The 15,480-nt window shown below is 37.9% G+C and overlaps 1 protein-coding gene across 13 annotated transcripts in view; it reads right to left on the bottom strand.

Annotated features, from left to right (window-relative positions):
- Positions 1-15,480, bottom strand: part of phldb1.S (pleckstrin homology-like domain, family B, member 1 S homeolog) — an 89,616-nt gene that overhangs the window by 67,211 nt on the left and 6,925 nt on the right. For 3 of the 13 annotated variants that reach the window (XM_018241983.2, XM_018241982.2, XM_018241987.2), the window contains exons 1-3: positions 8,377-8,529; positions 3,100-3,207; positions 1,616-1,739 (exon numbers count right to left, since the gene is read on the bottom strand). In XM_018241983.2, coding sequence (XP_018097472.1) covers positions 1,616-1,739; positions 3,100-3,207; positions 8,377-8,457 — 313 coding nt within the window. In that variant the 5' untranslated portion in view covers positions 8,458-8,529. Of the gene's footprint in view, positions 1-1,615; positions 1,740-3,099; positions 3,238-8,376; positions 8,535-15,480 lie in introns of those variants that run through there. The other 10 variants (XM_018241988.2, XM_018241996.2, XM_018241984.2 and 7 more) reach the window with 8 other exon arrangements.

Genomic DNA, 15,480 nt, shown 5'->3' with positions numbered 1-15,480 from the left:
GAGGCAAGTTCAGACGATTTAGTGATACATTGGACATACTGCCAGTGACTTCAATTACCGGCAATGGAGAGGCATTTTCGTGAGATTTGTTGCCTGCAGCCACATCAACAAAATCATGGGCGAAATACCTAGGGCCACTACCCTAAGGGTGTAGACACACATAGCTGCTAGTAACAGCTACTTTTTGTGGCTACAAAAACCTTGCCATAGACAATACTGAGAATTGCTAAAAAAACACGTAGTGTCTTAGTAAAGCCAATTAATACTATTGTCTATTTTGTAGCCATGACAAGTAGATGCTACTAATAGTTGCTACTAGTAGCTCTGTATGTCTTCACCCTAAAACAGGTTACTTCTTAAAGGATAAGTAAATGTTTAAAATACGTGAATGTAAAATTGACGAGGGTGCCATTCTAAAAACTTTTGCAATTAACATTCATTATTTATTTTCTTTTTATTCCAAGATATTAAGGGATACATGTGCTGTTAATAGGAATGAATTTTGTTCCAACAGCGCCACCTGCTGGTCAGTTTCTGACCTGTCTGACCACCAAGCAGTCAAGGAAGGTATCAAGAGAAAGAAAGAGGCTGTTCTGCCATTCTTCTGCTTAGGAAAGATTTGAGAAAGGTTTCTAATTGTTTTCCCAAGCAGAAGAACATCAGAGCAGCCTCTTTCTTTCTCCTGACAACTTCCTTGACTATTGGTCAGATTGGTCAGATTGCTCAGAAACTAACCAGCAGGTGGCGCTGATGGAACAAAATTAATTCATATTAACAGCACATGTATCCCTTAAAGGGATCCTGTCATCAGAAAACATGTTTTTTTCAAAACACACCAGTTAATAGTGCTACTCCAGCAGAATTCTGCACTGAAATCCATTTCTCAAAAGAGCAAACAGATTTTTTTATATTCAATTTTGAAATCTGACATGGGGCTAGACATTTTGTCAATTTCCCAGCTGTCCCCAGTCATGTGACTTGTGCCTGCACTTTAGGAGAGAAATGCTTTCTGGCAGGCTGCTGTTTTTCCTTCTCAATGTGACTGAAGTGTCTCAGTGGGACATGGGTTTTTACTATTGAGTGCTGTTCTTAGATCTACCAGGCAGCTGTTATCTTGTGTTAGGGAGCTGCTATCTGGTGACCTTCCCATTGTTCTTTTGTTTGGCTGCTGGGGGGGGGGGAAGGGAGGGAGGTGATACTCCAACTTGCAGTACAGCAGTAAAGAGTGATTGAAGTTTATCAGAGCACAAGTCACATGACTTGGGGCAGCTGGGAAATTGACAATATGTCTAGCCCCATGTCAGATTTCAAAACTGAATATAAAAAAATCTGTTTGCTCTTTTGAGAAATGGATTTCAGTGCAGAATTCTGCTGGAGCTGCACTATTAACTGATTCATTTTGAAAAAAATGTTTTTTCCCATGACAGTATCCCTTTAATATCTTGGTATAAAAAGAAAGTAAATAATGAATGTAAATTACAAAAGAGCTTAGAATAGCACTCTCAGTAATTTTACATTGACTTATTTTAAAGGTTTACTTATCCTTTAAACAGTGTCTGTGAAGTTGGCATATACACTTCAAACATATTGACCTCCCTCCCACACACACAAGTACCTTCCTCTAGTGGTAGTAGGGTGATTGCAGTGCTCAGCCTTCCGCTTCCCAGGCTGACAAGATGAGGTTTTTCTGTCTGCACCTTTAGACCCTTTCCTGTATCTATGAGATCCAATGGTGTGCTCTGTTTGTGAGTAAAAAAAGTATGTTGCAAATTATGAAGAGAAAGCAACTGTACAGATTCCAGTAAGAAACCATTTTTTTTTAGTTTTTAAGCAAAAACCCATATGCCATAACTCATGTTTGCCTGATGAACACTAAGGGGCAAATTTACTTATGGTCGAATATCGTGGGTTAATTAACCCTCGATATTCGACTGCAGAATTGAAATACTTTGACTTCGAATATCCAAAGTTTTTTTTATTCTATTCCTTCACTCGAACAAAGTAAATGGGCCCCTTGCTGTGTATTTACTAAAGTTAGCTACATAAGACACCTAAATGGATTTGTCACAAATTTCAATAAGGTTATTGTGCTCTCCAGAAACAGATATGCTATTGACTTATTTTCACAGATGCAGTTTTTCTTCACTCATTTTACTCACTTGCCAGAATGTGTATACATTAAACATGGCTGTCAACATTGTCTATATATATATAGATGTAACAGACAGCATTTGCATCTTATTGCAAAAGATTATATTAAATGTTATGAAACAAATATATCACCATCTATGTGCACATTAACAGCGATTATTTGAGCCTAACAAGGCTCTTTCTCAAGCCATGTGAACAAGGGTTTTAAGACAGCAAAGTCCATAAAGGTTTTTATAGTCCATCAAAGGAAGTTACTAGAGTACTTTCAAATACCAAATACAGGGTTCTCGCCATGTACACTGTATAAAATAAACAGATGCATATAACATCGCATTAATAACATCTATACAAATTTTTTTTACCTAACTTTATTACCACTTACATGTTACAAAACAGATAGAGATTATAATCTTTATTTAGACCATGTGGGTGGAGTGAACTCAATTTATTATTCCACTAAACTTCCCTTTGTTTTAATCTCAACTCCTGGTCCCCTCCTCTCTTCAATGGGGGTACCGTCTCCAATACAATAAATCGCAACTGTTCAGCTGTATGTCCCTTCTCTTTAAAATGTCTAGAAAGAGGTAGCATCATATTACCCATATTTATTGTGGATCTATGTTGAGAGATTCGTGATTTCACCTTTCGTACCGTCTTCCCAACATATACAGTATCTTGTCACAGGAGCATATTATGACATACACAATATATTGTGAGAGACAAGTATAATATCCCCTCATTAGTTATGATTCCCCTGTCCCAAGATGCGAGAGCTGTCTGTTACTTCTATTATATATTGAGGATTTGCCGGACACCTCACCTCTGGGGACGTGCATTGCACATTGAGAAGTTGGGCGTGAGTGCTGTTGCATATATATATATATATATATATATATATATATATATATATATATATACACAAATATTTGAGGTGCGATGAATCTGTACCTGAATAACTGTGTGCGTTTTTCTGCAAGGGCTGCTCACATCTCGACTCATTGCTTTCATTGTGTCCTGTATTTCTGTCTGTGCAGGGTATTCTGTTTTCAAATAATCCTGGAATGAATAGCAGAGAGTGTCTGTTATCTATAATATTAAAAAAACATAGTTATTTTACATTACCACCATGACATTCTGCATAGTGTTTAGTTCATACAAATTTAGTACATGAGTCACACTAGTGGCATATAGTTTTTGACTGTAGCACTTCTCTCAAAGATGCCCACAGTGATCAAAATGCATTTCCTTCTAAAAGGAGCTTCCCATTCAAGTAAATACAATACAATTCATATACAGGTATGGGACCTGTTATTCAGAATGCTCAGGACCTGGGGGTTTCCGAAAAAGGGATCTTTCCATAATTTGGATCTTTATACCTTAAGTCTACTAACAAATCATTTAAACATTATTTAAACCCAACAGGATTGTTTTGCCTCCAATTAGGATTAATTATATCTTAGTTTGAATCTGGTACAAGGTAAAATTTTAATTATTTGATTTAAATGGAATCTATGGGAGATGGCCTTCCCGGAATTCAAAGATTTCTGGATAATGGTTTTCCAGATAACGGATACCTGCATATTTCACAGACACTTTAATCATTGCTACACCAATTAAAAACTTTTAATTTTTTCCCATGGGTATGTGAGTATGCATTTTCATGATAAAGTTTGCACTATGCGTCTGCAACCAAGCTGGCGCAGCAGTGAGCAATCAGGATATTTCTCATCCTGCATTCATCCACTAGCTGAAATACAGCCTGGTCTGACCATAGATGAAAGAAAAGATGGCCATAGACGTAACAATTACGATCTTTATTGGAAGAGAAAGATTGTTCGTTTCAATACACACGTGTAGAGCTAATTCGTCAGCTATACAGGTAGAAACAATAGAATTCTACCTGTATCTGACGATTCAGCACTAACAATGGCCGATGTTTGGTTGCCTTCAAAGGCACCCGATCTAAATTTTTCGTCCAGCCCGATCGACGAGCCGACTGATATCCAAGTCTTCTTCCGATCTTGGTCGGCTCTTTTCCCACCATACACACAAATATTGTACGAAAATTTTTTTTAAAACCTTTGGTGGAGCATACATGTCCCACATATTCTTGCCATGAAACCACATCAGATTGTGAGACATGCTACAACATCTGATAAAGTTGGACCATTTTCAATTACAACCAACATCAAATGTGTGTAAAAGAGAAACAAAAGTTCATCAGACTTTATCAGATGAAAACTCATCTACATCTCCATTGTTAGATGTGCACGGCTTGGTTAAAATGTATGTGCATGCACAAAATTCACTTGTGCCCTCCTTGCACCCCGTAAAGTAAACTCTGCCTGTGAATGCTTTCTTTGCTTGATCTAAGGCTGGTCATATCAGGTGCACATTAGCCTGCATCAAATCAGGCGCTCGTCCTGAGGGAAGGTACGGTCAAAATGGTTCTATGAGCTAGCTGAATGTTCTGGCTACAACATGGGATAACTGCTGGAACTGTAAAGGAGAAACGAAAGGAACATTTGGGGGAGATTGGAAGAAGAGACTGGCAGGTGGGACTAGTAATACAGATTACAGGAGCAGAATGGACAGAAGGGGAAAGATTGGTATGTGTGTGTGGGGGGGAATGGAGTAAGGAGCACATGGCACATGGGGAGAAAAGACCAAAGAAAAAATGGCAGATATGGCGAGATGAATAGGAATGGAGACATGGGACATATGTGAAAATAAAAGCATGCCACCGTACAAACTGGGGAAAGAAACAACATTACATGAAAAAAATTATAAGGGAAGGCACCTCATGAAATTCACAAGAGGAATGAGGAACAAGCTTGTAGCAATAAAGCTCAGAAAGGAGGCAAGGAGAGACACAGAGAAGCTGACAGGAAAAGAGTGAAAACTGAGAAGAAAACAAATCTAGAGAATAGAGTAAAAGAAAATGTGGATCAGATACATAAGCAGTGGGAAGGTAGGCCAGAATTTTAAAAATACTTTGGCAAGTTGGGGGAAAGCACCTAGGCCAAGGGTGGGGGTCTGTTAGTTGAGTTATACATTTGGTGGGCCCTTGAGCTGAGGTTCTCTGGTGGGCCCCAGGTACCCCAGTCCGACACTGGAACTAGTGGACCTTGAGTGCACTTACTTCTTATAAAATATATAGATCACATAAATTACATTATTTTTATTATACAGACATTTCCAACTATATGTAACTTTCTGGGTACAATCTTCCAATACAAGATCATACAAGGGCTGATAAAAGTTGCCGACTCAGTCCCATCCAGACACGTTTGAAAATTCTGTCAGACTATCTCATCCTAGCAATAAGATTTATAAAATATTTTATATTTTCTTTTTGGTGAGCAATTTCCCACACTAACATTTCTCGTTATTTCCTATAGTGAAACATACACCCAACAGATATTCTGCTGGGCATGACAAATTTACGAGTATGAATCATTATAATAATAATAGAGCGTACTTTACAGCAGAAGATTCAGAGATCTACATTAACAAAGAAATACCAGAGAGGGCCCCAGGGTTTGGAAGATCAGGAACAGAGATGTTTTTATGGCTGTGTACAAGAATAATAGTGGTGGTTTTAGGTTGGCTGTTGTAACAGGACTGTCTTTGTAGCGTGAGCACAAGCATAATAACAGAAGACCATGATAGAGAATGCAGATGTAATTTTGAATAAATGAATAGGATTAAAAAAAAAACAAGTTAAAGACGTGCTTTGGAAGCAAAGAAAGAACAGTAACAGGGAACCGAGTAGCGGTGCATATTTTTCAGAAAGTATGATAATAAATACATAACTCCAAGCCAGGAGGGTGGTAAAATGTCAGTCATTGGTGGAAATGTGGAAAAACAAGGAATACAGATGAATAGATGAGGTATTAGCAAGGCATGTGCATGGTATGGAAAAATATCACATTTAAATGACAGCCATCAAGTGAATCAAAAGGAAGGAGGCTACTGCCCCAAAGAGCTCACAGTAAAATACATCAGCCTTCAGGAGGATAAAATAGAATTTTGTTTGTGGAAGGGTAATTCTAGGACAGTCTAGAAATGATAATGCATGTGGATCATGGCAGGAATGACAGAAACATATTTGGGGAGCATAGCATTTAGATGAATAATTTTGGGGTGGTGAGGAAGTGCCATTATTGTGTTTGCAGAATAAGTACAGATTTTTAAGCTATGCCACAGCTGAGTGATCCTGGTGTTCTTTTCCAGTGAATAATAATAATAATAGAAGAAAGAGACAGACAGACAGATCAAGGTGTAGGGACTAATGTGTATTTATTATTTGCTTAAAAGTACAGCAGAGAGCACAGAGGCAGAGAGTTATGTATCACGAGGTTGTACAGGAATTCACATGAGCCATAATCCATTGTGAAGTCAGGTGTGTCATAACCTACAGAGGACTGGGAAATCGGATAGAATTTTTTCAAGAGGGCATCTCAGACTTGTAAACACTGGAATGTGCTCAGGAAGCAGGTCTACCATGCAGATTTCCAGCCACATGCCACAGGCTTGAGTGGATATCCTTAGTGTTTCTATTAAAAGACACTCCAAAGCTATCAGTGTTAACCTTTGCCAAAGCAGACAAATGCCTCCCTGGCACAGCCTTTACCTTTAACCATTAACACAAAATCACTAGGAGGGCCAGAGGTGTAAATTGGGAGGGAAGTTACGTTCACTGCAAAGGCATTATCTTTCCCATGGTGGCTAATGTAATAACAGGTGAAAATCTGCTGCAGTTCTAGTTACACATAGCATCCAATTAGCAGGTTGTATGTACTAGTCCCCTGTTTGGAAGCAACCGTCTAATCAGTTTTCTGTTTCTAGTTTACAGAACTGCAGAAACTTTACCCGTTACTGCACTCCTGCAGTAGATTTGATTATTGGGGGCCATTTCATATTTGCTACTTGCAGTCTTGTTTTTAAGAAGAAGTCACACTGTATTCCAATACGAACAATAATGGCCCATGTCATGTTATGTAAATACATGTAGGTTGAGAATCCTTTTCATTTTCAGGGAAAACAAAACAACACATCCCTTTAAAGGAGAAGGAAAGGTTAAAACTAAGTAAAGCCTTATCAGAAAGGTCCATCTACATATACCAGTAAACCCCCAAAGTAGTGCTGCTCTGAGTCCCCTGTCAAAAGAAACACAGCATTTCTTTCCTTCTATTGTGTACTCATGGGCTTCTGTATCAGACTTCCTGCCTTCAGCTTAAACCTCATTGCCCTGGGCAAGAGCATGCTCAGTTTGCTCCTCTTCCCCCGCCCCTCCCTTCTCTACTGTAATCTGAGCCCAGAGCAGGGAGAGACTCAGGCAGGAAGTGATGTCACACCACATTAATAGTGCAGCTCCTATCCTAAACAAACAGAGAGTTTCTAGAGCTTTTTACTCAGGTATGGTAAAACATTCTACAGAATAAATATAGCATTCTAGCTTGCACTATTGCAGCTAATCTATTGGCAATAGAATGCCTCCGTAGCTTTCCTTCTCCTTTAAATGTTACTATATTTCTTTTTACAGCTCAACATCATTCGCTGTTAAATTTAAACAAGTTTAGCGTTTAAAGGATCAGATGGTTGGCAGCATCTCAGGGCGGCAACACTCAATTACACAATTTGTTTTCACCCTCCCAGTGACTAATAATTATAGCTGAAACTCATGGCTAGGGGAAAGATAAATAGTGTGGGGGAGAGAAGCAGAGAGAGATAGCAGAAATAGATGACAGAAATGGATAATGACAAAAGATGACAACAGCTACTAAGAGGCTACCGGTATATCAGAAAAATAAAAATGGGCAGCGGGGCTTTTAATAAGAGAGAGGAAGAAGAATGAGACCATTGAAAAGAACAGATGTAAAAAGTTTGGAATAAAAGGAAGAAAGCACCAAAGTAAGACAAGGCACATAAGTCCTATCCTGTAATTATCAGCTAATTACAATGTGAGCTGAGATGAGACAAGGATGTTATTAGTACCACATAATCACCCTCCAGAACAAAGACAGCTGTAAACCTCCCTGCTTGATATATATATATATATATATATATATATATATATATATATATATATATATATATATATATATATATAATGTTCAAATATACATAAATGTAATTAAAAGTGACTCACTCTCTCTGATTTAAACCCACTTTTGCATTGTGCACCAAATCACACAAACAAAGAATTCATCCATCACTTACCTGTTCTCCCCTCCCCTGATGCCAACAAGTGCAGGCAATTCTGTGGTAAAACTCAGATAGGGGACCCCAGCACCTTTCCATATCTCCCCCCCTGAAATCTGGGAAACCAAAGGGCTGCTCACCATGCCAGTTGACAAGGGAAGTAAAGTTACCACCCGTTCTAAATTAATGTCTTACACTAGTTTGCCTTTCTCTGTGATTTGGGCAGGAAATGGCGAGGGGAAGAGAGGGAGGAGAGGAAACATTCCATATCCAGGAAACTGGGGGTGGAGGTAGACATAAAAATGAGCAAGTGTATGTGAGGTCATAGAAATTAATTTAAGCAAATGTAAAGTTATAAAAGGCATGCTATAATACTTTTACAATAAGAGACATAGGCTATACAGTAAGAGGATCAATGTAACAACAAAAGAATATGAGAAATCAGAGGTATGGTACAGAAAGTATTCTGTTCCAGACTAAATAAAGAACGTTTATGCCATGGATCAATTCTACTGGTTTTGGTTTTTGAGGAAAAAAAATAAAAAAATAAAGCTGATGATGTCTCTACATGAAAGACCCTTGTTTACCAGGGGAAGGGGTGGGGGACCTAGGTGAAAATTAACATTTTGTAGTCATAAAGAAGCATAAACTCTACAAAAGCAAAATTGGGGCTTAAACAATTGTTTAGTCAGTGACCAAAATCACTTGTGCAGATTCATCAGGAAAGAACCATAGCCTAAAGCTGGCCATAGACGTGCAGATTTTAGTCTTGTATCCAACGAAAGATCGGACGTCACAATATTCTGACCAGCCACTAACCATTCAGATCAAATAAAGTAGTAAAAGAACAAATCAGACTATGTTCTGCCCGTGACAGCATTCATACGAAAGTTATGTCCGACAACTAGCAGACAGTCACCCATTGATATCATCAGATAGGCAATACCTGCAGAGAAATTATCATAAGCCGACAAAAATCTTCTAACTTGTCTGATCGACATGGTATGAAAAATGTTGGGACGATCCACACAAGGTCCGACAATAGTATGAAACTTCGATTTCGTATGACTTTATCTTTGCATCCATGGCCAACTTTAAACTGGCAATAGACATGCAGATTTTATCCTATGTCCGGCAAACGATTGTGCGTTGCAATCTCCCGACCTACAACTAAACATTCAGATTAAATTAAGTAGTAAAAAGAAAAGAGTGTTCCGGCCACTAATTGACAGACAGCAATCGTATGACAGTTATGTCTGACAAATAGCAATTAAATCCATAAAAACATGTATTAAACATGAATACGACATATTTGAGACAATTATTTTAGCCATGTTTGCCTAGCAGTTTCATCTATGAGCTTTCATACAATTCTGAATGCCAAATAAAAATAGTAATTTGAAGTACAGTATTTCTACAGGCCCTACTGTGTAAATGCCCTGTGTAAATGGCATAAATCTCATTTATTAAATTCTCTCATTTTTATCTTTCTACAATACTTGCTTAGTGTCCTTCTTGGTGTCCATTTGGCCCAGATACATCACTCGTAATATCAATCTATAAAAATCACTTCTCTTAATATCTGCTCTACAAATCCTCTTTCCTCTGAATCTACTAGCCCACTCTTCCCCATCCAGCCACTACTCCCAATTGTTGCCTGGCATTTTTCACAACTTTCTTATCGCTTGGAATAAAAAAATTCTTATATATATATATGTAGAACAGCACCTACAATCAGAATCTGTAAGATCGCCAGCCTAGAAATAACTGAGTTCAGTAAGAAATCTCCCATAATCATATATTTGTAGAGACCTTGTAAGGATTTGTATTCACACATAACATTACCTCATGTCTAGGTCCCAAGTAAGCAGGTTGAAATGTGTCCACAGGTTACCATGACAATAAGCTTTTCCAGACATACTTGTTGCAGCTCTGATTCTCTTTTTACTACTGCTCCAGATAAGGACGTGTCAACATAATGCCTTTTGTAACTCCAATATGAGTAATGATCGCAATGTGGCCTTGTGAACATATCTTTAAGTAATGTAGAATCTGAATGTCTAGAGATGTCTGCTCTTAGGGAACTAGCAAACTGCCTTATGGCACTAGCAATTTGCCTAGAAAGTACTGGGGTTGGTGGCTCTGTACAGCACTATAGACAAAGATTGTGTAACATGAGATACAGCACTCCATTACTCTTGAGAAAATCGGGACACAACATAATGCATTGGGAAACAGATTTAACAGACTTTATTGAACAATACTTTTTGCTACATTGTAAGTGCAATAGATCTTTCTTTGATTATACAATTTTACACAATCGGAGTGTGCCCCTTCTTATGTGTTTATTTGCCTTATGGTACAGATATGGGATCCGTTATGCGTAAACCCGTTATCCAGAAAGCTCTGAATTACAGAAAGGCCATCTTCCGTAGACTCAATTTTATCTAAATAAGCCAACGTTTTAAATATGATTTCCTTTTTCTCTGTAATAATAAAACAGTAGCTTGTACTTGATCCCGACTAAGATATAATTAATCCTTATTAGAAGCAAAACCAGCCTATAGGGTTTATTTACTGTTTACAAGATTTTCTAGCAGACTTAAGGTATGAAGATTCAAATTACGTAAAGATCCATTATCCAGAAAACCCCAGGTCCTGAGCATTCTAGATAACAGGTCCCATACCTGTACTAGCAAACTGCCTGGAAAGCACTGGGGTTGGTGGCTCTATACATCACTGTAGACAACGATTGTGTAACATGAGTTTTTGAATATTGATGGGCTTGCTTCAAATAATTCTATATAAATAAATATGATAATAAAAGCATTGTTAGTTATCCAAAAATGTGAAGGAGCTGTACAGAGAGACACAAATACTTCCATATGTAATAAACCAATAAAATGTTTGCTTTATAAGAGATGATCAGTAAATGCTGCCTTCTGACTGTTTTCTATAGGTGACTATACTTTGCACCTTTTAATACATAGCCATATACAGGTGAGGGATCTGTTATCCGTTACAAACTTTCTTCTCTGTAAGAATAAAACAGTACCTTGTACTTGTTCCAAGCTAAGAAATAAGTAATCCTTATTAGGAGCAAAACCAGCCTATTGGGTTAATTTAATGTTTACATGATTTTCTAGTAGACTTAAAGGGGTTGTTCACATTTTTCATTTTTTATCATTTGTGTTTTTTTAGTTATTTAGCTTTTTATACAGCAGCTCTCCAGTTTGCAGTTTCAGTAGTTTGGTTGCTCAGCAGTTTGGTTGCTAGTTTCCCCCCCCCCCACTCCTCTGCAAACAGCGACTTAGCAAACCTAGGAAGTTGGAAAGGAAGTTCCAAACAAAAATGGGTTTATTTTAATGTTTGTTATATCAAGATATGTCTTAATTAGACACATGTTTGACTTGCCCACCTGGATACCATGAAAACTCCCGGTGGGTCAAGGTGTCAGTGGGCCATCATGCTGCTAAACAGCATGGCCATTCCCTATTTCTATGAGGCTAAATAGATGGAATAATAAATGACAGTATGTAAAGAAAAGAGACTAGGAGAATCAGGACTGGACTGGGATTCAAAATAGGCCCTGCCATTCCTAGTACACAGAGGCCCAAACAGACCCCAACAGCCCACTTAATAGTCACTTTCTATGGCATCTTACAGCAGCCCCTCTGGCATTTGGCAGAACCCACAGATTGCCAGTCCTGGCCTGAGGAGAATAGAGGTTGAGTGAGGAGAGGAAGAATATTAGTACAAACAAAGTTTTTTGGTGGGCCCCTGGTCTAAAGTTTTTGGGTGGGCCCCTGGTGTCCCAGTCTGACACTGTAATAAGAACAACTGCAGTAGCCCCGGCAGGGTCACAGAGTTCTAAAGCGTGCTGGTCTTATTTAATATCATATGTACTGTATAACCCAGCCAACATAAAGTGATTCTCATGTATTCAGCATATTTGTTAAAGGGGTTGTTCACCTTTAAACACTTTTTTTCAGTTCAGTGGTTTCAGATTGTTCACCAGTAGTGATGGGCGAATTTGCGGCGAATTTGCGCGTTTTGCCGCCAGCGAATAAATTCGCAAAACGCCCGCGAAAATTCGCGGCAAAAAATTCGCCGGCGTCAAAATTTTTTTTTTAAAAAAACGGACGCCGGCGCCAAAAAACGGGCGCCGTCGTCAAAAACGAGACGCCGGCGGCGTTTCGCGAATTTTTCGCCGTTTCGCGAATTTCGCGCGAAATTCACAAATTTTTCGACGAAGCGAAACGGCGCAAATTCGCCCATCACTATTCACCAGAAATAAAGACTTTTTCCAATTATTTTCTATTGGTGTCTGTTTTCCTAATATTGAAGCGTAAACTTTCATTTTTTTTAAAAGCAGCTCTGGGGGGGGGGTCGCCAATGCTTTAACTGTTCTAAATTGATACATATAGTTGATACATTTGTTATCTTTGTCCCTACTGAGCAGAATAGTTGCAATAGTTGCTAATATTCCACAGATGCTGTTGAGAAATGTATGAACTAATTGTATTTGCTAAATGTAACAGTTCAGAATGCTCTTGCATCACTGAGCTGCCAGACTGAAACACTAGAGACAGGAACATTCAATTTTAAACTTCAATTTGGGGAATACAGTAAAAAATAAAAGAAGTAAAGCAATTGAAAAAAACTATCTGAAAACAACAGAACTAAAAAAAGTGTTTGGAGGGTAAACAACTCCTTTAAAGGAGTTGGAAACAGAGCAATACTCAACCAAAACTCCTGGCAGATGACAGGCCTTGCGGAGTTCAGCTGCCTTGTAGCCCTGCAGGAAATTCATTATTTACATATGTTTTTGCTGAGTAAAGTAGAATTAATGTTGAAACCAAGCTTATTCACAGTAGACTACATGAAACGTTTGAGAACACCTGGATATTAAAAAAAAAAATATATATATATACGTTTGTGAATAATAGCAATACATTCAACAGGGATTGTTTATTAAGAGAAGTAAAATATTAAAGTCACAAAACACAAGTGTTCTTATAAACACGACACACACATAAACAGTTCTATACCTTATCTTGACAAAATGAGAACAGATAAAAATGCACAATGAGCAGCTATTCAAAATACTTTTGTACAGAAAAAATTGGGAGTGGACTGAATAATTTGGCATTTTGAATAGGAAAATCTTTACAGAGGTTTGTCATGTTGGATTTGTTCAGCTCTTCCTTGTACAAATAGAACTAATCAGGCAGAATGTATGCCTAGGGCTAATAACCTGCACAATGGGATACTGTGCTAAGGCTAATAACCTCAAGAATGGTAGACAGTTCTAGGGCTAAGAAGACCTATCCTTACAAAATCAAAGCTATCTTTACATTAAACTATAAAAACAAGAAAGGTGTTGTACTTTGCTTTTCTCAATGTAGAGCATGCTCCTAGGCTACACTGTAAGACAAGCTGGAAAAGTACAAATACTTATGTTAAATGGGTAGTCCAGTTATAAATTAACTTTTAATATGATGTAGATAATGATATTCTGACACAATATACAATTGGTTTTCATGTTTTATCAGTTATTAAGCTTTTTGTTCAGCAGCTCTCCAGCCTGGTATTTTAGCAGATATCTAGTTGCTAGGGACTTATTTACCTTAGCAACCAGGCAGTGGTTTGAACAAAAATTGTACTATAAATAGGAGAGGGCCTACATAGAATGATACTGTAAGTAATAAAAAGTAACAATAACAATAACATTGAAGTCTCACAGAGCCATAGTTTTTGGCTGCTGGCGTCAGTGACCCCATTTGAAAGCTGAAAACAGGCAGAAAAGGAAGGAATAATAATTAAAATTCAAAATAAATCATGAAACCTGCAAAGTTACTAGGAATAAGACATTCTATAAAAGGGGTCCCCAACCTTTTTTTTTTGCAAAAAAGAGCATGGTAGCCCCTGTGTGGACTGCCAGCCTGCAGGAGGTTCTGTTTGGTGGTATACCTGTTTTGAGGCCACTGAGAGCAACACCCAAAAGGACGGTGAGCAAATGTTGCTTGGTTGGGCATCACTGTTCTATAACACAGTAAAAGTTAACATAAAGGGGAACTGCCACTTTAAAGTTTGGTGCTCTCCAAGCTTGCAATGGTTATGCTAGAACTTTTACACCCCAACTTATGTGACTGATATTACTAGGAGATTCATGAAGTATATTATTGTAGTGAAATATTTATATTTTCACCACCTATGTCCCTTCCCCTCAGGTTGCCAATCTACCCTAGCAACTAGGCAGTGGTTTGAATGAGAGACTGGAAGATGAATAGGAAAGAACCTAAATTAGATGAGTGATGAAAAATAACAATACATTTTTAGCCTCAGAGTGCAATATATTTCAGCCTGCTTGGGTTTTTGACCTTCATTTGACAGCTGTAAATAGGCAGAAAAGAAAGGAAAATAATTAAAAAACTATCAAAATATAATAAATGAAGACCTATTGAATAGGAAATTCTATAACATACTAAAAGTTATCTAAAAGGTGAACTACCCCTTTGAATAAATGACCCTTAATAGGTTTTTGCATAATGGGGGGTGGCTAACATTTTGAACGCCCCCAACTGAAATGGTATTTCCTTGTCCTTTAATAACAACTTCCACGAATTACGTGTTTTTCATGAGTTCATGGCTATAGATGAATACGCAAAATGTGCCACAATTGTTTTCCCTCCACTTCTGTAAAACAGATAAACAACCAGAAAATACAAGAAAATTAAAAAAAAAATTCAAAATATAGATAAATGACATTTTAGTATGTGTATGAAAATACAATGGTTTGCTTGTTTTTTTTTTAAAGCTAAGGAGGTCTTAAATGCAAAAACTATGGAACCTGCTGGCCTAGGTTCCAGCAAGTTGTGACGAAATCACAAGATCTCTCACTACAGAACCTAGTTCAAATCACAATGGCAACCTACTGTGCCATGCACCAAAGGTGATCTTAAATTGGCTCAGTTGGCAAGAAATTTTGGGAGCTACACAAAACTTCCACCAACGTTCATTATATTAATTGCAATATTCCATTATTTTAAATACCCACTCAAGTCCATTAAACATGCAAATTTTTCAAAAGCAAACTAGTTCCATGGGCCTAATGAAAGG

Source organism: Xenopus laevis, chromosome 7S, assembly GCF_017654675.1.
Source record: "Xenopus laevis strain J_2021 chromosome 7S, Xenopus_laevis_v10.1, whole genome shotgun sequence".
Taxonomy (NCBI): Eukaryota; Metazoa; Chordata; class Amphibia; order Anura; family Pipidae; genus Xenopus; species Xenopus laevis.
This window is presented reverse-complemented; position numbering and strand designations above follow the sequence as displayed.